We start from the raw sequence: 23,499 nt of genomic DNA on the forward strand, positions 1-23,499 counted from the left end.
GCGTGATGAAATTAGGCGTTACTGACATCTTCAGCAGACTGAATAACAACGTCCATCTGCACAAAACGCTCGCAATGTTTTGACGCACAAAAATGATGTGTTTTTCAGAATCACATGCCAAATAAAAATGTTATGACTCTGCAAAGTGAAGTGCGAAAGGTGCACCGATTGCGAATTTAAGCACACTCTGGTCAACAAGTTTGGCTGACACGGAATAAAAGTCTGACAGCTAACCGAGGGCAAGAAAAGAAAACGAAGGAAAGCAAACGGAGAAATGCAGAGAAAGCCAAATGTCTTCTCAGAAAGAGAGAGAAAAAAAAAAAGAAAGGTATTCTCAGGAATGCTTGTCATTTTCTCATTGCCATCTAGCTGTTTTTTTGTTTGTTTTTTTTGGAGGGATATTGCCACTTACACTGCCAGCATCCACTTAATGTCAACCGAGATTGTTATTTGCCTATTGCTGTAAAAGTCTTTTCAACAACAGCTCACAAATAGCCATATAGGCAGCGTATGTTAGACCATCATTATTGGTGTGAAAACAAGATAATTCACACAAACAAAAAAGTACTTTGCACATTAGAATGATTACAAATCTAATATAAGAGGTAAAACCAGGTTCCGATAAAGACTCTTACAGCTCTTGGCACCTAGACGTGCTACAGTTCATCCTATTTTTGCTCATTTCTCAGTGTGCCCATCAAGTAGGATGGTGTAATCTTTGATCATGCCCCTCGGGGGGAAAACGACTTCTTTTGTTTTTGTTAAACTTTAGCTGGTGTTGAAAAAGCTGCCAAAACATGACACTGAAAAGCCAGACTCCATCAATCAGTAGTAGTTTTGATGGACTGCAGACTGACAAAGAAACTGTATTTCATGCATGGCACAAATGAAACAATCAAAGCTGCTAGATTTGGTATTCGATTCAAGTCAAAAAATTACATTCGAAGAGCTTTATCACAACAATCTGGACGCCTCAATGAAGCATCTTTATGACAATAATAGCTTATAGGGCCTAAAAACAATATTCAATGCATTAAAGCCCAGCTGTTTGGGTTTCTGACTAAAAACTCCCAAGACCCAATACTATTATAACAGTATTATAATATCAGAAAATTGGACATCCTTAAAAAAAACTATAGTATTAAAACTGTAGTATTTTCTGATTTGCTAGAATATTATATTAATTTGAGACAGAAAGGATGTTACACCATTATAACACTATTGCCATGGCTAAATCATTTGTTAAATTCATATAAACGCATAAAAAAAGTCATAAAAATGTCTGTACTTTAATGTCAATACTATTCAATAAACCAGAGACAGAGAGGCATTTTCTATTAGCTTGTCATAAAACAAACATGCATTTCTTCAGGGAGTTATATTTTATAATGCAGTGCCTGAATATCTTCTTGCCCTGAGGTTAAAACATATTAAAACTATTTTACGCATTGAAAAGTCCTAAATAAAACTTGGCTGCACTGATTTATCACTGATGTAATAAACACAAAGAAAGCCAACAAGTCACAACCTTGTAAATGCAGAGATGAGATAACCAAGCTATAAGAGCGTGAAATTGTATTTTATCGTGTTATTTTACGGCATGCAGCTAACATCTTCTGGCCTTTCTTTTTGGAATGAACTCCGAATAAACACAAAAACACCTATCTGGTTCTGGAAGCGTCTTTCTTAATAATTATTTAAATAAAAATAATTTGTAATGCATAAAAAAAATGTAGAATATAAATAAATGACGTTGTTGTCGTAAATAATACAAAAGTAGATGGATGTCAGAAAATGTAATTATACATTAAAAAAAAATTATAAATTAAAAATAAATGTTAAATATAATTACTTATATTTTATTATTACTAGTGTCAAACAAGTAATCGCAATTAATTGCATCCAAAATAATTTTTGTATACATATTACATGTATATTTTGAATATAAATAAATTAAATATGTTGAATAAAAATAAATGTTAAAATGTCCATACATATGCACATATATACACACACATATACACACATACATACTGTATACACACACACACACACACACACACACACGTGTATATACACACACATACATACATCTACACACATAATAAGCACACACATTTGTCTCAGGAAGGAGAAAAAAACCATCTGGTTCTAAAGAATTTTCAATAACAACAACAATTATTATTATATTATTATTAGTCTAACCCATTATATATTTATTTATTTATTTATTTATTCATTAATTTAATCTTAATCAGTCAATGTTTTGGATCAACAGAACTCTAGTCATGAGGATAAAATTCAAACTTACTCAGTGCTATTTTTCCTAAGTGGAGCCTGTTAACCCAGGAGATCTTGCTGACGGGGCTTGGTGTGTTGAAGACCACAGTGAAGCTCACAGGACGACCAGACCTACAAGACATGACAAAAACATGGGGCAGGTGGTGAGATATACTGATCTACCCAACACGGGAGTGTTGCCATGGCCTTCCGAGTTAGATAATCTTGTAAAATATTCATTAAAACACACCACAACATGGTGGTCCCTTAATTATCAGTATTAATAATACAGTGAAATAGTTTTGCTGCAGTGCACCAAGGAGCCCTGGGGAGAGCAGCTGCCACTCTCTCCAATACAGCCTGATCTCAAGCTGAGTCTGGATCTGTGTGCTGAGTCTTATTTTTCATGAAGTCTGTGCTGTCTGCTTTTTCCCTCTCATAAGCAGAGATGAAGACAGCGTGTAGATACATATTTTGTCCTTAACTTAATCAAAGAAACAGTGGGAAGGTCAAGCAGACCACAAGCCCCATGGATGTAGTGGCATGTGGGGTTATGTGGAGAAGGAAGGATTGGGTCGGGTCTCAAGACGAGGTGAGCATACTGAGTTAATCTGCATTCTACACCAAGATGTTTAGCCAGGTTAATGGACCAGAACTTTTCAGCAATGCCTTCTACGAGGGGGGGAATGAGCGAGCATGACTGAGCACCGTCTGCTTCTGATGGTATCAAGTTTTAATATTAGTTATTGAACGAGATCGGCCAGAAAAAAACCCACCTAGATTTCGACTTTGAAGAATCACCGTTTAAAACTGAAAACGGATTCCGTTTTTGTATTCCATCGTTATGAACTCTAGCTAAACCTCGGATGTATCCGTAGAGTCGAGTTGTCTAATGAAGCACAGTTGTGTTCATAAAAATCATAATCACTACACACCCTTTGTATAATCAGTATATCTGGCTGTCTTGATCTGTCTGACATGATACAGAAGGAACAAAACAATCCTTAATTTTGGCTCTAAGAGTATTTCAAAATGCATTTTAGCACTAAAACTAGCTCTTAAATCTATGAAAAAGTTAAAATTAGGGAAGAGGATTTCACCAAAACCAAGAATGGTTACCCTAAACGGCTGCAATATGCCTCAGAACATAAACGTTTTAGATATATTTGACGATAATGAACTGTTATAAAAGGTATTGCCTTGGGTTAAGCCTTGATTATATCCTTGTTTCTTTTCAGCAGTTGGGCAAGAAGCAACAGCTGCTCCTGTGTCCAGTTTGGTTTTCTTTTATCTTTGCATGTCTTAGTATCAGCCATAATTAAAGGGGCGATTGATTGTGATTTCACTTTTTTTAAATGGTAATGTACTTTATGTCATTGTGTTTTTCAGAGGAGGAACAAAGCGGTGTGGAATAAAGGTAAATTATGTGAAAAATAATGTGTTTTCAGAAAGGAATCATTAAAAGGAATAGTAATCTGTGTGAATTTCTTTGTTCTTCCCTATTATGATGGAAGTCAATGGTGACCCAAAACCCCTTTAAAAGGCTGTTTATATGCATATTAACTAATTAGGAGAAGCAATATGTGCTATTAATCAGTGATAACTTCTGAATAAAGCAACATAATTTGCACTCTATAATATTTCTACAAATAAATAAACCCCTCCAAAGTCCTATCAACCAATAAATATAAGTCAAAAATTGTTCATGAAATCACAGATGCACCCAAAAGCATCTCTGCGAATATAATTTTTGTTCATAATTTACTGTAATACACTTGTGTATTTGTGTACACGTGTTTTTGTGTTTCCTATTATTTCATTTGAAAAAACAAACAAAAAAAAAAAAAAACTACATGCCAAACTGTAGTTTTGCATGCTTCTTAATAAAGCTGTCCATGTCTCCAATGAGCCAGGAATCCATTCTACACTTGTAAAAATACTGTAACTTCATTTCTAACACGGTGCCTGCAAAAGAGAGACTCTCAGCAAAGGCTCAGGGACACGGAAAGCAATTCACATTCAAACATCATTAGAAGGTAATTGACTGGAGAATACGATGACGCCCGCCTTGGCTACTGTCACACCAGCAGCCTCTGCCTGCTCGGCATTCATTTCCAACCCAGGGGAACTAGTCGGAGAGAGAGCGAGAGAAAGAAAAAAGGTTGGAAGAAAAGCGTGAAGTGCGGAGACACAGATATAGAAGAATGAACTAAAACCTTCGAAGACGCGCCGAGATAAAGAAATCGAATTTCGACTGAAATTCAGGCGATGCTTGGCTCCTTCCCAGAATGGCAAATGCAAACAACAACTCACAGATTTCCTTCACTCAGCACAATGGTTTCATGGGGAAAAATAAGCAAAAAGAGGTGGGATAGGGGGAGGGCTGGTTGTTCGGAGCGAAGTTAGCGCGCTCCTTGCTTAATTTGATTCTTGGGATAAAGCTGGGCACCCACATCGGTCTAAACACGATAAACAGAATGGCCCTGGGTTCCTCCCGCTGGCTGATTGAAAATCTGGGTGGTTGCGAGAGGGTGTGCGAGTTTGTGTGTCTCTGTGCGGCCTGAATAAAGAAACAGCGGAGGAGGCAGACTCCCAGGCAGAAAGGGCAGAACGGAGAGCAGAGAACAGACTGATTTATGGCTGCAGGTCAGTGCTGTGGCATGTGTGTGACACTAATGCAGAATGACAGGACAGATGGTGGAATGGAAGCAAGACACTCAGCTCTTCTCTGTGCCGATTGGAGGAGACTGTAAATCACACAGGAAGTGGCTTTGGAGAAAGCACTCTATGCCTGTAAGCTCTATAAACCCCACTCCTATTAGTCCAAGATCAATTGACCTGTCAAATTCACACTTAACCCTGGGTTAACATCTCTTTAAAACCAAGTTAAGGCCTCTTTTAAACTCTGGGTTAAGCAAAGTCTCACCAATGTGTTAGCAGGGCTTTGAAGTCGTTTATTCACAAACAACCAATCATAAACTGCCTCAGTCGTTACCTAATTAATTATTCATATACTTTCACGCTGCGTTTAATTTCGGGATGTAAGTGAAACGTTGAAAGCAGATGCATTAACTTGAGTGATTATTATTTTCACATTTTTTTGTAATTCTTTTTTTTTCCCCAGTGTTTCAGAAGACAGAATCTGTTTGGCTAATCTATAGTTGTCCAATCAGTGTGGCTGAACCTCATGAATATGCAAATTCCTGAAGCTCATACAGGCAGTAGCACCGGTTTAATTCCCAGGGAATGCATCAAGTGACAAAATGCATACCTGTAATGCAGTGCAAGCCACCGTGAACAAAAGCATCATTCGAAAAAAAGCACAAAAAAAGAACACTGTTAAATTGCAAAACCTGGCAACCCAGGAACACTGTGTTTAACCCAGGATGGAATATGAATGCTCTTGGATTAATATTTTCAATTGTGAAAAGCCAAGAGACACCACATTAATTGCATTATATGTGTCTAAAAAGCAGATTTAAATGTCATGCATGAATAGATCTCAGTAGACCTAGAAGAAAAACAACATTCTAGTAGGAAAACTTGACGGCTTGCCTCTGTTTCGGCCATCTGTCAGTATACTATGTTAATATGTTGTTCTCAATCAACGCGCCATGTTTTTGATAATGTGTAACTGGCAGGACTCATAGGCGCATACACAGATTTGCAGCAAGCTGAATGGGTGACGTTAATTACCCTGCTTGGTGAATGTGCATCAGCCTCCATGGCAGCGCTTTGAAATTTCCACGTGTCACCGTCCCCTTTTGCTGCTTGCTGAGAGGAGTTATCTGATGCTAGAATAGGCTCCTAGACTAACAGCAGGTGAAAAACAAAGAACAGTGGATGCATGCTGGGAACTGCCTCTCTCCCCGGATCTGTATGCATGTGTTTGTTAAAGAAAAGGATAGGTAAAGAGAGTGAGGATTAGTGTATTTGAACCAAGGAGAGAGAGAGGTTTTAAATTAGTTTTTTTTTTTTTTTTTTTTTTTTGTACTCAAAGATTTTATTTTCTTCTCTGCCTTGCTGCGATCATGTTCTTTTCTTCTTAACAGATTTTTTTGGCCTTCAGGAAATGTTGTGAGCCAGATTCAATTAACATCAGCCAAATGAGCACTATAGCTCTGACAGCTCTACTAGGCTCTATTCTATTCACTTCTATTCTATTTTATTTATTTCCATTGTGGTTCATTAACGGCCTCCATTAAATATATTTTAGAACTTCTGAGGAACAAATCTTTGGAAAGAAGAAATGTAATTCTTGTCTGCTGCCTAATATAGAGATCTACAGATATGTTTTTGATTCACTATAAATAATTTGTTCAGGATAGCTTTTATGATTTCAAATAAAAGCTATTTAAATTGTTCAGGATTTCAAATAGTTCACACTGGCTGTGATCATAAAAGCTATTTCAAATTCAAAACAACACTGTATATACTTGATATATACTGTATATACTTTTTTCAGAGAAAGCTGTCATGCAACATATTTTTGATTACTAAAAAGAATCAGCTAATAAGATCCATTTAGAATTCATATTCTATTATAGCATATTTTGAGTTACTAAAAGCAGTTAATGGTAACTGCGTCTATAGTACACAGGTTGCATGTACTTACCATTACCAATTAGTCAAACACAATTATAAGCAAGTAAGACAAAACCAAACCCTAACCATACAGTATGTGCATGTAGTTTAATAATGTTATTCAGTACATAAATGTATAACTACGGTGTAACTATGACACCTTTACATTAAGCTCTTAAACAAACTGAATTCATGTTTGGGAATCAGTCCACATTTCACACTAAAGATCCACAATACCGTTTATAGAATACTTAATCATTTGATTTTGGTATTTTCCCGAAACACAAACCTCAGTTCCCTGTCCTAATGACATCGATGCATTATGACATCACAGCAGGCTGACGAAGGCACTGGAAAATTCAGGGTGTGTGACTGTTTTGGAAGATCTGTTCTGGGAGCAGGGCAGGGGTTCTAGTGAACATCTGACTGAGCAGATTGCTCTTGCGAGTTCTGCAGAACGTGAGCCAACCAAGCAGGCCTGAAGAGCAGGGGTCTGACAGATATTGGGAGGACTACAGGGTACTGAGCCGCTCTGGGCCGGTTGGGCTGTCACATTAGGTTGAGAAAGCACACGGAGATTAAACGTTCTGCTGAGTCTCTACCATGCGCCATGGCAGAAAATCAGTCCCTTGCACCTCCTCTCAGCTTGCAAGGCACTATTTGTCTTTGTAGTCAGGGAGTAAGGATGAAATGAAATATTTTTTTGTGCCTGAACCTTCTCGTAAATTAGTTTATACAATAACAGCTTTAACCCTCAAGTTTCCGAAACCTGTCCTCCAACAAAAAAACAACACTGTAGGTCATTTGTGCAAGTACCTTATTAAGACCTATATTTATGTTAAGCCCCATCTAGTGGGCATAAAAATAATGACCGTCACGTTAAATCGGTTTTGAAATGACGTAAGCATGCATATAACAAAAATGCAGATAACAAAAAGTGCAAGATATTAATATGAAAACGTTCTGTTGCCGATAAGGGCACAATAGTAGTATAGGCTCCGATGAGTCGTATTTCAGGGATTTGGACAAACAACCTATAAGGGTGTATTGGTTGGAGAACAGGAAAGAGATTTCCTTTGGGTCTTAAACCAATACTACTTACTAGTGAATTATTCATCCAAAAAATAAATTATTCACCCTCATGTCATTCCAAACATCATTTAATATGTGCAACAAATGTCTATGAAAGTAAAGGGGGTTAATGTTGTTTTGGGATTTAATTTGTATGGAAATAATGGCAGAAATGTGATTTCCGAGTGAATTTAAAGAAAAACGTCAGTGTTAAAGTGGCATGATTTGTATTATTTTTACATGTAAATCATTAGAGTCTCTTTGGAGTTCTCAAATATACACAGAACATGACGGTTAAATGAACATCAACTGCTCTGTGGTTTCCAGTTTATCTTCTTTTGCTCTCCGCTTCTCTTCTCTCATGTTCTTCCCATCTCCTCAGCTCTTTTCTTAGTTGAATCCTCCACTAATCTGTCTTCATTTCTCTTCCTTCCACGGCCGATTCTATGAGTGAAGTTTCCGCTCTCACTCTGCATCATTAAGATAAGCACATTCAGGTGCAGCGCACTGTGAAAAATGTGCAGCCTCCGCCTTGACACATTTACATTCACTGACTCTTAATGTGACATAATAAGAGTACATTAAAGCCCCTGTCTGCGCATCAAAGAGAAATGACACTACTGCTCCAAATGGGAAACAGCAGCTCCCAGACTAAGTTAAATGAATTGAATAAGCTCTATGACTAGCCATAATGTAGCACTTCCCAGACTGAAAGGAGCTGTGTAACTTTACCTCCAGCATTCCTTGATCTCCGAATCTGAGAACTATCACTTAATGATTTCCCATCATGCTATTAGGCTTGTAATTTGCTGCTCGGGTTCGTTAAAGGTGACATGGGGCAGGCTTTTAATGCACGCCACAAATAAAGCCGGGTAATGCACTTTCATTAGGGGAAATTAACATGGCGCCGGGCTCCTCCATCATCTTAACATTGTTGCAGATGAACATTAACATGTTTGTCATTGGCCATTATGTTTCGGTGCCGCTTGGGATCACCTGCTCCAGTGAAATGTGCGAGACCGCCAGTCTGAAATCCAGCTGTGGCGTAATCGAGACAAAATAGTTTTTTCTTGTTCAGATCTCAAAAGCCATTTAGCAACATGTCTTACTACTTTGAAGGCAAATGCAATCTATCAGGAGAACAAGAAGAGGAAAATGTGTTGTTTGAATTGGCTACATCAAGTACCTGGATGCATCAGTATGTGCTCTTTTGCATTTTGTTGAGGCTGCTGAAGAAAAATGAATAACTCTGTCAACGTGCAGAGAAGCTTTTGCCCCGTTTACTTACTTGTCTGGTCTGCCAGGGACTTGCAATCGTAAACGGCACTTGTTGGCACTCTGAATTTGGTCTTCCTTGATGCGGATCAGCCTTTGCAGTGCTAAACACCAGTCCTGTGCTACTGCGGTGTTCAGATTCTAGAAACAAACACAGATATGCTTGAGGACCTTGATTTCACATTGAACACGAAATGGTGACCCAACACTGCACCAATATTACGTGAAAATTATATATATATACACTAAATAAATAATACTGCAAATAATTACATTAAAATCGCAAATAAAACAAATTTTAGCCGTCAAAATACCCACAAAAGATCATTTAAACCAACTGAGTTAAATGTTTAGGCTACAATGGTCTTATGTAAATGAAACATAATAAAATTGTCTTGTTTTAATCTTTTAATGCAATGAATGTCACTAGCGAATAAAACAACCAAGTTACCAACATTATTCAAAATACCTTCTTTAATGTTGTGCAAAAGAAAGTAAATCATTCAGGTTTGAAACATGAGGTTGAGTAAATCATGGCAGAATATATTTATTTAGTTTTGGTGAACGATCCCTTTTTTTTTTCCCCCAAATGAAATCACGCTCTAAAGAAGGCGGCCTTCTCCGTGAATGGGTCTTTGAATTATTGATTGACACAATTTGTTCAAAACACAGATTCATTCAGAAACTAAACATGTCTGTGCTGCTTGGAGATGCACAACAGTTTGGGCAATAATGTTAAACACTTTTTTATGTTTTTCAATATATTAACTTCCTATTAACTGAACTGTTGTTCAAAATCACATTTACACTCATGTTCTTTGTGACAAAAACAGCACTTGTGGGTGATAGCCCTTGCTGCTGGTGTGAGATTGCTTATCATATTATATAATCATACAGGAAAAGTTTTTGTCCCAATACGTTTTTAATGGAGTTGTTGTCTATTATATCTGTGAACAGTAAACTGTATGAAATATAAGATGACGTACAGGTCTGTGGATAGGTCTGTGATAAAAGATTTATCACCACGTTATATCTTTAAAACGAATTAATTAAGTTAACATGTTATGTTAAACTGACAGCCAATGATTTTTGGGCTATCTTAACTACAGTATATATGACTACACTATTTCTTTGAAAGTCTCACCAAAGCTGAAATAACTACTTTCAAGTAAAAATAAAGAACACTGTAATATTGTGGAATGTTATTACAATTTAAAATATTTGTTTTACAATTTAATGGCAAAGCAGAATTTTCTGCATCATTATGCCAGTCTTCAGTGGCACGTGACTCTTCTGGAATCCTTGTAAAACTCTAATGCTGATTTGGAGTTCGAGAAACCTTTTTTCTACAAGTTTCTAACGGTTCCAACTGTAAGCTCAAATAAACGGTGAGCTCAAGTGAACAGCATTATTCATACCTCCCTAAAGTCAAATCCAATTGAAATACATCTCCAAAATCAATGAGGTCTGCAGAAGTTCACTCATTCTCTATTTGCTGCACATTTATATTCTGATTAGATTGTGGGTAGGAATTAGTCATTTGGAGAAAGGCCAAAGGCATGGCTATGGTCAGGAAACCATGCAAAACAAAGCTCTGTTACTGTTTTCAGACAACGCTCCGAGGTAACAGAAGCAATCTAGCTGTTTTTGTACTGGTTTAGTGACTGCCAAGCCATCAGGGGAGCTGTCCTGATTTGAGAGCAGCCTTGTGCAATGTAGACATGTTGTTTAGAGCTATCTCCCATCTGTACATTAACTCCAGATCAGATTATGAAGGTTTCCCCATGTTGCCGTCCAACTATCAAGCGGATGCCATGATAACCAATTGATGATGTTGCCGAACTTTGATCACAATTTAATTACGCTGAAAACTCTGTCACCCCAAAGGCTTCCATCCCCAGATGGCTGCAGCATATGTGACTAATACTGCCTTTGTTTTGCTCTTTATTGTATTCTACCTTGATCTTTTTCTGGATGTTGCTCTTTATCATCATTTTTGGACACTTGGGCTTTTATATAATGAAAATCCGGTTTATTTATTCAAAAACACATCGGATCTTATTTTTAAAATTCACATACCTATGTAAGTGAATACAGACATTAACTGAAAATACCGGTCAGTAAGATAGATCAGTTAGTTTTGTCTTTTGAAAGAAACTGGAACTTTTATTCAGCACGGGCATATTAAATTGATGACAGTTAAGACATTTATAATGCTACAAATATTTCTGTTTCAAATAAATGCTGTTCCCTTGGATTTTCTATTCATCAAAGAGTCCTGAAAAAAAAATTTATCACAGTTCTCACAAAAATATTAAGCAGCACAACATTCAATAATAATAACAATAATAAATATTATCATAAATAATAAAATATATTATTTTTACACTGGAGAAACAATGCTGACAAATTATTTTACATCACAGTAATGTAAAAAAAGGAAAATAAATAAAAAGTTAACAATTGCTTTTAAAAATGTATTTTTATGTACAAATGTATTTAATATGCATTTATAACATATGCATTATATATTCAAAACGTATCAAAAGTATCATTTACTTATTGATCACACAGTTCAGTTTATGAGTCATTCTTTTAATTAACTTCACCTAATTTTTAATGTATAAGGTCAGTTCCCTTCAAGTTCCCACTCTGCCCACCGTACATATAGTAATGAACAGTATTTACCTGGTACGTTCCCTGTAAAGTTCCCACAAGCAGAGTGACCTGCTCCACCACTGAGAGGTCATGCTGTAACTCCTGCAGCTCCTGATACAGACGGGGCGGACCCAGAAAGATACTTCCTGTCAATCAAAAATAACCAGCTTCACTTATCCAGTACTTAAATTTCACACCATGCTTTATCGGAGCATGAACCCCCGAGCGCAAAAAGCGCCTGCAATCCAGGGTTCTTAAAAGCTGAGATGGTATTTCTGTGGATACGGGTTCCCGTAGAGGTGCTGAATCATTCGAAATATGTAATCGAGTCAGGACGGCTCGGTTACACTGTGAGCTACTCTCAAATAAAACACTTTAGCATTTCCTATACGGCACATCGCGCGTTCCTCAAAACATTGATCTGCAACCCGCACACTCCGCTAATGACACAAAGGTGAATTCTAAATGACACCTGACCTTTAAAGAGGAAGGCAGAACGACTGCGCTCAAAGTTCTGCTTGAATATTTGCCCAAACGCAAATCGAAACAAAATCAAACGCTTTAACTTTTAAAGACTTGGGCTCTATGACCAAACTTTCATTTGTCAATACTCTCCAGTAGCGCCACTAACAAAGAGAATCGATACAGGAGACAAATCGATCTCCTATTGTTTGTGTAGCCACACCGGCTAATGCTATAGGGAAGAGAAGCCGAGTATAAAATGAAGCCATTTAGAAATATGAAGCCCTTTAAGGGTGACGAAACGAACGCAGGTGTCTCATTAGACGTGAAATGTACCATCGATCCGAATCCCCGTTTACTTTTTTGCGGTCTCTGGTCTCTGCCTGCACAATCAATAGCTGGGGTGAATGTGCTCGACGCATCCGACCGATAGCCCAGGAATGAGGAGTGTAATTAAATCCCGGAGCTGGATGCGCAGACCGCAGGACTGTCTGGCCTTTCAGCACCTCCGCATAATCAGGTGACCTGTGTGCCGAATTGGGGCGGCGCGGGCATTTGTTGGCCCCCAGCTCAACCTAATTCTCGAAGTAGTGCTGGAAGGTCTGTTAGAGATCTTTCTGTCTCTGACACACCATTTTCCTCTCTCTCTCTCTCTCTCTGGGTTCTCTTTACCCGTCTTTGTGTTTTTCACTCTCTGTCTAGGCTTCCATCCACATCTCTCTACACCTCTACATCTTTCTCTCATTGTTTTGTCTGTCTCTCTCTCTAACCTTTAGAAATTTAATAGGGTCTTCAACTCACACAGCCACAGAGACATCTGTCACTGGCACAGCTTGATCAATAGCAGGCACATTTGAATAAAAAAAGCACAGCGAGCCCCTACAGCGCACGCTGGCAGAGTCGACGTGCTCTTCTGGTTGCTGTGGCAAGGCCTCAGGCGGGCCTACAGGTTTGAGGGCTCGCGGCCCACCTTGGCCTCAGGTGAATGTGCTGACTTGTAATCCAGACTAATCCAGTTGGTCTGCCGGGATATGGTTTTTCACACTACGGTATGGTGTTCTGCCATTTCCACTAGTCTATCTCTCTCACACACATTGTCCTATGTAAACTGACACACTCGCTGGGCGGCCGCCAGCAGAGGCCTATGCAGGCACAATACGGAAGTCCAAAGCCTAAAGTCAACAAAGCTGTTGCCAAAAGGACAGCTCAAATATGGATTTCTCATTCAGATCTGTGCTCTTTAACCGACAACCATATCAGAGTGCTTTTACACATACAATTTTAGCAAAGATCTGTCTGGCACATGTTTAAACAAATCAAAAAATTATGCATGACCGCTGAAGAAACAATTCTGTGATAATGCCCAGAGACCAAAGTGTGATGCCAAATTAGAACGGCAATGTAAATACACACTATATTGCCAAAAGACTTGGGACGCCCCCTAATAATGAACAGGTTTGACTACTTTAGTCATTTCCAAGAGTACAAATCTCAATGTTTAAAAATATTATGATATTCTAGGGAACTGTGTGCTTCTCATTTTAAAGCAATACTTTGGACAGGACTCTTATATATTCTACGTGATGACGCCTCTGTGTATAAGGAAAAGATCAAAAAGAAATTATTGATCGAGTTAGTGTGGAAGAACTTGACTGGTCCTGATCCCAGGTGAACATCTGGTGTGACTTTAAATGCTGACCTTGAACCGAAAACTACTAAAGTTATCAACCTATTAATTAGAAGGATACTTTTGGTGATATAGTGTAAAAATATAAAAAGTAGCTATTAAATATAGACAGTTTTTCAATCAATTTAATTAATTTATAAAAATAAATTAATAAATAAAATTATATTGTGATTTTTTTAAATAAAACAATACCAGATTAAATATAAATAATATACATTTTCTTCTTCTTTTTGTTTTAAAATGTAATAATAATAATAATGTCTAGAATAATAGTATAAAATAGAACAGAATAGAATAGTATAGAATAAATAAGAGGCAAATTAGAATGCAAAATCATAGTTAATGACTAGTTAATAGTGAGAACTGGACAATAATTATAATAAATGGTTTTAAGACCATTCACATCAAGAACGATAACTATAAAGATAACTACATTAGCATTAACATCAGCTGACAATATTGTCACCTTTTATTCTAAGCACATACTCATCTGCCACTTGAAATTCTTTACAGCAGAACTGATTATGATTGGCTGTCAATTTTTTCTGGAGAAAACTATTTAGAATCGTTTCTCGATGCCTTTATCGTTATATATTGCAGACCAATCTGTAGAACTATATCTTTATTATCATCATCATCTTTTGTTCTCGGTTTGAACAGCCTTTATTCTTAAATTACTCACTAACGTCCACATATTTACATTGTCCAAAAGTCTAGAAGCACAATTTCTCAACAGGATAAAGATAAAATTACGTGAGAGTAGAACACCAATATACAGTGCAATATGTCTCCATTAGGAATACATTCCCACCCCCTAATACAAATGCTTGTGTGCAGCTCCCCCATCAGCGGGCACGTCTCATCTCGCGGTTCACAGGGGTCTCTATGAATTGCAGTATGCCACTATTTTGTGGTGCTTTGCAGAGGCAGCAGCAGTGGGTCTGCCTTTTCCTGGAATGTTGGTCTATTCCATCAATAAATTAGGGCACAAGGGCCTGCAGGAGATGAAAAATGAGTCCATTTTGAGGTATGGTGGGGGAGCACGGGATCTGGTTTGGGCGAGGAGCCCCATGGAGTGACATCACAAGAGAGGGGAGATGTGGCGTGGACCAGGCAAAACAGGTTTGCATGTCTATGCGCTGCTATAAATAGTTGGAAGATGGACACAGTGAACCAGACTACGTCGAAGGTGTCTGGAAAATAGTGAGTAAAGTGGCAACTTCTTGTTCCATAGCCAGAGATGTGTGCTTCTGAACACACTGTCAAAAAAATAAATAAATAAATAAATAAATAAATAAATCACACAACGAGTGACCTTTTTTTCCCACAAAGCAACATGGTTACATATGATAATGATTTTAACCAACAGTTTAATAAACAAAATGGTCATATTAACGGACTTGCATTTTAGACAAAATACTGCTCCATTTCTCCCACAAAAAAATTATCAAAATATTTTCTCGGCAGTTTCATTCCTGAATTAGCCTAATCACCCGTTTAAATGATTCGGTTCAATAGCAATGACTCACTTATTAACAGAGATTTGATGCCCCCTGCTGGCAGCTTTAGGTATCTATTTAAGTATATGAATCTATATATATTAATTTATATTACAAATATCAGTATTCAACGGTTTAAATGTTTAAGATATCAAATCATTATTTATGCTTTTGTAACCGTAGTTTAAATTATTTATGTCCAGCGTAAAGCAGTGTGCAAATACTTCAGATGCAGCTGAACTTCTTCTGCATTGCAAGAATGACTTTTGTTGATACTGATTTCATTTGCTTTCATTGGCCCAAAAAAAAGGTAAAACTCAATTTATATGTATTGGAAAAGATTCATTTCTATAACTGCCGTGAACTGACCAGTGACAACCACACAGAATATGCAGAATATTAAAACTCTAGGAGTCCAAGGTAGTCCTTAAAATATTAGCACAATAACACAAAATATCGCAGAATCTCAAAAGTGCTACAAATGTAAAAGTCTCATTCAAAAGCTTTACTAAAGTCCATATTTAAAAACATCGACAGGTTGTGGAATCCGTAGGTGGGCAGGGAGAATATTCAAAAAACTCTGAGAAACCCATCGTACTAGGGAGTGCTACACGGTAAAAATCTAAAAAGATTAAAAACCTCGACAGGTTGTGGAGTCTGTAGATGGTCAGAAAGGCCATTACACAAACTCGGAGCAGCTGAGCAAAATGACCGATCTCCCATAGCGCAACGTTTAGTCCTAGGGGGTTTTAATAGATATGTTTAATAGAAGTTTGTGGAGCAGGGAGCCCATGAATGCACTGATGGGTACGGAGAGTAACCTTATAACCAATCCTGAATGATACAGGAAGCCAGCGTAGCGATTGAGAATGGGTGTAATGTGATCATGTTTGCTTCCCCTTATCAGAATCCTAGCAGAACTATTCTGAAATTTCTATAGAAAAATTTCTATAGAAGTGCATTACAGTAGTCCAGCCTGGAGGAAACAAAGGCATGGACAAGCTTTTCCACATCTGCAAGAGTGAGCACGGTGAGCATAGGACCGAGTCTAGTAATATAAAGAAGATGGAAAAAGGAAATCTTGCAAAGTTGTTTTACATGAGACTCAAAGGGGTGATGAGAGTTAATTTTAACACCTAAATAAATAACTGATGTTGTAAGTGGAATATTTTGACCAGAGAAGGTGTGGGGTAGCCACTAGCATAGTAGTCTTTGAACTGTTCAACTGCAGAAAATCTTCTGAAGGACACCCCAGGTGACATTAGTTACGTTTCCACTGTCGCTAGTGCATGCCAGGGCCAGTCAAGTTTCCACTGTCACGTCCGGGGCCTGATCGTGCCTCGTCGGTGCTTCCTTGGGGCCTTGGGTTTTTGGATCCGACAAAAACCTTGGGCCAAAGTCCATTAAAAGTATTCGGTGTGAGTCTAGAAGTTTTACCCAAATTTTATTAAGCAACAACTAATAACAATTCACTACCGTAGTTTAAAAATAATATTCTCCTACTGGGATGGAGATCAATGTTTTAGTAATAAAGGTGGATATTTATTTATTTTTGTGCAAACAAAGCACTCGCATGGCTTCCTAAAATTAAGGTTTAAACCGGAGTCATGTTGATTTCTCTGATGTTGTCTTTCCTACTTTTCTGAACATTTAAGCTGCTATGGAGGGATGGAAAGCTCTCAGATCTCATCAACACCTCTTTAGTTTGTGTTGTGAAAATGAACAAAGGTCTTAAAAATGAAAAATGAAATTAATGACAGAAATCTATGAAATAAAACATCAGCTACAACCCACTCATGAGTGTTTTTTTAAACTGTTACATTTCTTTAAAAAGACTATCTGAATTTTTTTTACAGTGATATTAAAATTCCTAGTGTTTTAAAAGATTATCTTCACGTGAAGTTGGTGGTTAAATGTAAAAGCTAACCTTAGATTATTACATTTTATGGTGTTTTTGACATTTTTGTATAATATAATATAAATGCATTTATGTTTAAAGTGCAATTGATTTGATTTTATGAGAAATAAAATGCATGGTTTACTTTACATCGTAAAGTATTTTTACAATATTATTGTAGATTTGATTAAAAAAAATGCATGGTTATAAAATAGTTCAGTGAATCATCATTTAATCATCTTTTTTTATATATATATATATTTTTTTGCATTATGGTTACTTTAATAATAGAAATTTGCCAATGTAAATTTTTAGATTAGGTAAAACAAAATATTTACAAGCTGTAATTTGAATCATTCTCAGGTAATAATGGCCTTCTTGACCACCCTCTACACAATAGCTAATTATTTAGTAAATATTAATCTATGACATTTAATATTTGGGCGACCGTCACGATACGTTTTTATCTTTATTTAGAAAAAATATTAGCAATATCAAAAATGTGAGTTGGGAAAATTTCTAAAATTTGGTAGATTTGACGCGTAATGAACCTATATATTTTGTCCTGTCACTTTTTATTTCTTGTGTAATTTATTTAAGTACTGGCAATATCATGCCAGTACTTAAAATCGAATTGAGGCATATGAAAATGAGAAATACGAAGTAAATGGGAGCCCACTGAGTTATAAAACAGCAGGAAAATAACAGAGGCAGATAAATTGGGCAGAACACTGTTTTATAATGATTTCAGAGAGAAATAAGGTATAGGGGGCATAAGAGGTCTTCTAAAGACTCCTGCCCGTGAGCGGTCTGCTAGACCCCAGAATTAAACATCTTCTGTCATCTAATTTCCTGGCTCCCCTGTGTGCACAATCCAACATGGGTGTTCCACAGACAACACCATTAATATTTTAGCTCTGAAAGTAAAAGGCTTAAACAGCCAGAACCTGTACATCCTGATAACACTTTGTACCTGGAACTCTGTCAGCATATTTATCTTAGTGCCCCACAATTGCTCTTTTCCTCTTTCTCGTCTTTTAACTCAAAACACAATAATGTTTTGTAAGAGTGTTCAGCCCTGATTCCAATCTCCTGAACTTGCTTTCTCTGATTGGGAGTGGAGGCGGAAATAATGCGCCAAAACTGATGACAGCAAGCTGAATATGTTTGTGGTCTATCAGACAGTGAAATAAGATTGCTTATAGCGCGCCTCTGTTGTTCTTATCTACCCTGCCTTGCCTGATACACTCATCTGCGGAGGCCATGAAAAGGTGCATTGCTCACAAGAAACGGTCAATTAATTCAAAATGTCTCGGAGACTCACATCAAGGATGCGTGTTATCTGATTGTTTAGAAAGTAGTGGCGGTAACAACGTTGCCATTACCCGATCCCGAAGAGCCGCCCGAGCGCTTGAGTCCTCCCAGCTGATAGAGCGTGTCCTTGGTCTGGGAGCCCTCTTGACCCACTTCAACTACCTGGACCTGCTGCAAGGGGGCGCTCCACTTCAGGGTGTACTTGGGACCTACCGGAACCAGACTGCTGATGTCAGGGGGGCCCCTGGTCGTGAAAATAGGATCAAGATGCAAAAGAGAGGAAAATGGATTTCATTTTTAACAATTGTGATTCCGCCAATAAAATTATAAAACAAAATAAAAAAAAATAAATGAAATTAAAAAGGCAAACAATGCAAAAGCACTTTATAATACCATATTTCACTTCTGAAGCATCTGAAGAACAGCAATCTGTGCTGCTTCAAGGAAGCCACTAATGTACATCAGCTGTCCGATTTTCTTAGTTGTTTTCATAATTTTACTACTTTTATTGCTCTTGTTAAATATTATGATTCTGTGGATTCAAGGGTATTTATCATCATAAGAGACGCTGGAATTCTCTATTTCAAGGTTTTTAATGTCACGAAGCAGAAATTATTCCCATGCTTTTGGTATAAAAGTTGAAATTTAAAATGAAGTATAGGGATGAAGTCTAAGCTTTATAAATAAACCCTGCTTAGTTTTCATATTCGTCAATTCATGTCTTACTCTCTGCCCTTACCCGTAAAATTAAGACTAAACAATTGATATCACAAGGACTATTTTAACAATGTCCTTACTATTTGTCTGGGCCTTGACCACGGTAGTTGCATTGCTGTCTATTGGAGGGTAAGAAAGCTCTTGGATTTCATCAAAAATATCTTCATTCGTGTTCTGAAGATGAACAAAAAGTCTTACGGGTTTGGAACAATTTCAGGGTGAGTAATTCTTGACAGAATGTCCATTTTTCCATTCCCTTTAAGCTTTGTTCACTGTTTTTGGGTTACAAGGCTTGCTGCTAAAAGAAAAGTTCACAAAAAAAACTGATAAAAACTGAAAAAAGCAACATTATGGATTTGTATTTTAGCTGGAAGCCATGATAAAAAGTCCTAATGATGGATTTATTACGAACATGCTGATGTTCACTGGTGAGCAAGTAACACACTGCTGCATTTCTCCAGTTTCATTCTAATTCTTTTTTTACAAATCAGCTTTAAGGCTGATCAGCTGTCAGGTACATTGAAAGGCTGGACCTCCAGCTAGTTTCAGGGCTTCTTATTATCCTTTTACTCTTGTAATGTGGAATCAACATTGCTATCAACTCTTAAAGATCTTCTAAATGGCATGTCGAGTCACACTTTAGTAGAACAGAGGCGAAGCGCTGCTGCAGTAGAAGGACTAGCTCAAAAGCTTTGAGATTCAGCATCAGCGTGAGCTTTTTCACTTAGCTGTTTACCTTTTGCACTGCTGAGATGTGATCAATGGTGCTGTCATAGATAATCTATTTGAGTGGAACAGAGGAGCGCCTTTATGCCTGTGATCTATGGGGATAATTCGTGTCGCTGTAGCTAAACACCCTGCTATTTGTTCCCAGATAATGAAGGCCCATTTGACTCTGCCCAATTCTGTCCTGTGCCTTAGCCATTAGCCACTAACCCCCTCACACTGACTGCGGCATAGTGGGGAACGTCACTGTAATGCTTCAGGAGACTCAGGAGTCCATATTTAGATCGGCTGATGAGCTTCAATCCATCAGCGGGACGGAGGGACAAAGAGAAAGTCAATTGACCTTGTCCGGGACACGTACTTGACATTGATGTTGGCACAGATGAGCATGTCACCGAAGAGAAAGACTTTTCTCTCCTTAGACTTGAGGACCTGTCCTCGTTCGCCGTACACCGTCTCAATCAGCGTCTCGCAAAGGATCAAAGAGCTCTGCTCGGAGTTCAGCAGCTGAAGAAAAGACAGGGGACACACTGATTACACATAAGTCTTACAAAATAGAGGCGACCAATTACATGGCTACACACTTACTTAGAGGCCACAGTGTGGCACAGAAGACACTTGAAAGTTCACAGGGAGGTAGCGCAGAAGATTGGAAACACAGCAGTACATTTGCAGCAGAAAAGGTAGCGGAAATACAGCCTAATCCTAAAGATACTCATTTCAGACTCTCATCTACAAACTATATGAATCTGAAGGCGCACTACAAAAAAAAATGGATTATGTTAATAGTTCATTTTAGGACCATGAACCTTTTTTTTTTCTTTTTCATTAGGGTTACATATGCCATAACCCTGTATTTTCAATGTTTCATCTGTTCAACAATTTGATGTCAATCTGAGTTAACCACACTAAAAAAATTGCAGAGGAAGCAATCATTTTATTATTTTAGCAAAGGTTTGGAGAAGAATCATAATTATATTTTAAGAAAGGCCATTTCTTTAGAGAATAAAACTCGAGATGTATTTCTAGGTCAAAGCACAAAAATAAATACATTGCATAAAATATTTATTTTTTGTAACCATATGATACTCCTAATATTTTTTGTTAAGGCTTAAAGGGATAATGAATACAAAAATGAAAATAATTTCGTTATTTATTCACCCCATGCAGTTCCAAACCTGTAGGTCCTGTGCACTCGCAAAAGAAGATATTTTGAGAAATGTCTCAGTGCTTCTTTGTTTGTTTGTTTAATTGTATGTTCATATAATTACAAAAATATCTTATTTTGTAGATCATGGACGTATTTGGTGGTTGTGTAAGTAATAACAGAACTTTATTTTGGGGGGTGATTTATACATTTTGCAATGTAACACCACCAAAAAAAAACACCCCAATCGTTCAGAAAACAGACCCACCTTAAAATGTGTCAGGCCTGACAGTTCAGTTATGTACTCTATATTCATGCACTATATTTTCTTACGAGACAAACCAGAGTTCATCCTCATTACATCAGCAATAACACCAAGCAGCATCACAGCAGCAAAACCCAATGTCCAGCGGCTCAAATAAATATTGCGTGCTGGTGTTTGATCAGTCAGGAGAGTAGTTTTATAAATAATGCATCTCCTTCTGTAGCCGGCATCACACAAAATGAGTCGCCGGATCCAGAGGGAATTGGCAACACTGCTTGGCCTTTGTTGAAATGCATTGAAAAATTAGACCTTCAGTCAGTCAGAAGGCATGCTCCAGGTACTGTTTTTATAGTAAGAGTGCCACCCAAAGGCTGAAAAGGCAAACGAAATGTTGTGGGGGAAGGACAGATATCCTTTTTTAGAGACTTGAGAGTGTGACTGAAATGGTTTGTAATGTTTGTGTGTGTGCGTGTGTGTGTGTGTGTGAGAAAGTGAGAGAAAGAAAAAGAGAGAGAGCAAACGGCAGAGGTGTATGTGATGTGCTTGCTGAGGAGCGACAGTGAGACGCTGCAGTCTTAGCCTGTGCAGCATACTATATCTGCCGGCCTACTAACTCAGATAGCCTGAGACAGACGATGAATATTTCATTGCGTGTATATGGGGTAATAGAACTGACTGTTTCACATTGGAATGCAGCTGAAATCCCTGGGAAAAAATGGTAAGGTTGAAGCCAAAGCACGGTAGGTAGTTTAACACACACATTTTCACTACACCAACAGTAAGAGTGGTTGTGCACACAAGCAATATTTGAATTTCACAAAATACAATTTAATGGTGTATTTCACATATTGAATTAAAAATAAGTATAATGTCAAGTTCACAAACCGCGTTTTGACACAGGAGAAGTGGAACGGGAATGACGTGAAACAAAAGTAAAACAGGGGCTTTTCATTTGTAAATGGACTTGGGGGAAAAAATTAGCACTATTCACGCAATGATCTGTTCTGAAAAACAGATCACAGCTTCCATTTACTGCATCCAAACTTTTCTTAAAGCCATGTGTCTGCTTCTTCCGGTGACCTTAACTCATAGCTGTAGAATTTTGCGTGCTAGATATTTGTTCGCCGCCAGCAATATCTATTATTTTACATCAATGAAAGGTTTGATTTTTGTGTCAGATAATGAAAGATAAATTCAAAAAACAATTCAGATTTATTCTTACAGCTATTGCTCATATTTACCAAGTGGTCTAATTATTGTGACTACAACTGTAGAAAAGAAAGGAATGAAATGTCGTGTCTCACAGGACCACAGTGTTACATATTTAACCTGTTAATTGTCACTTTTTGAGTACAGATCTAAAATTTTAATTTCCAACTTAAAGATTTATATTGCTATAAATCTTGAATACGTTGAAGCATTGCATAAGTGAAAAAAAATATTTTAAAAAGGTTGCGTATTAAAACATTAAATATTTTAATGTAATATATATATATTTTTACTAGGGATGGCCCCTAATAGTCGACTGCAGTGGAAAAAGACGAGACACAGAGAAACATGTATAGAGATGAAGAGAGAAAGCCAAAAAAAAAAAAAAAAAAAAAAAAAAAAAGTACTGAAAGCAACTTAGACTTTCCAATTAAGTGTCTCATTTACTCTCTAATTCAGAAATGCATTTGTTTGCTTTTGCAGCAGCTACCCTGTAATATAAGCATGGTAATTGAACAGAAAGTCCCTGCCATGGATTCAGGTGCTGCTGTAGCGCATTAATGGACCATCATTGCTCACTGATGATTCTATGGAAAAAAAAAACATGCAGGCCAGTTATAACAGGAGATGGGTCACTTATTTTCAGGGTCAGCTGTAATGTCTAGATACTTGGCAGGCCGTTTATTTATGCCGGTATCAAATTCTCGT

The 23,499-nt window shown here is 37.5% G+C and overlaps 1 protein-coding gene across 2 annotated transcripts in view; it reads right to left on the bottom strand.

Annotated features, from left to right (window-relative positions):
- arhgef10la (Rho guanine nucleotide exchange factor (GEF) 10-like a) overlaps window positions 1–23,499 on the bottom strand; it is a 98,574-nt gene that overhangs the window by 45,300 nt on the left and 29,775 nt on the right. For both annotated transcript variants that reach the window (XM_043252316.1, XM_043252317.1), the window contains 5 exons: window positions 20,532–20,677; window positions 18,799–18,971; window positions 11,899–12,014; window positions 9,224–9,351; window positions 2,312–2,412 (listed from right to left, as the gene is read on the bottom strand). In XM_043252316.1, coding sequence (XP_043108251.1) covers window positions 2,312–2,412; window positions 9,224–9,351; window positions 11,899–12,014; window positions 18,799–18,971; window positions 20,532–20,677 — 664 coding nt within the window. The remainder of the gene's footprint in view (window positions 1–2,311; window positions 2,413–9,223; window positions 9,352–11,898; window positions 12,015–18,798; window positions 18,972–20,531; window positions 20,678–23,499) is intronic.

This window comes from Puntigrus tetrazona, chromosome 11, assembly GCF_018831695.1.
Source record: "Puntigrus tetrazona isolate hp1 chromosome 11, ASM1883169v1, whole genome shotgun sequence".
NCBI classification, from domain to species: domain Eukaryota; kingdom Metazoa; phylum Chordata; class Actinopteri; order Cypriniformes; family Cyprinidae; genus Puntigrus; species Puntigrus tetrazona.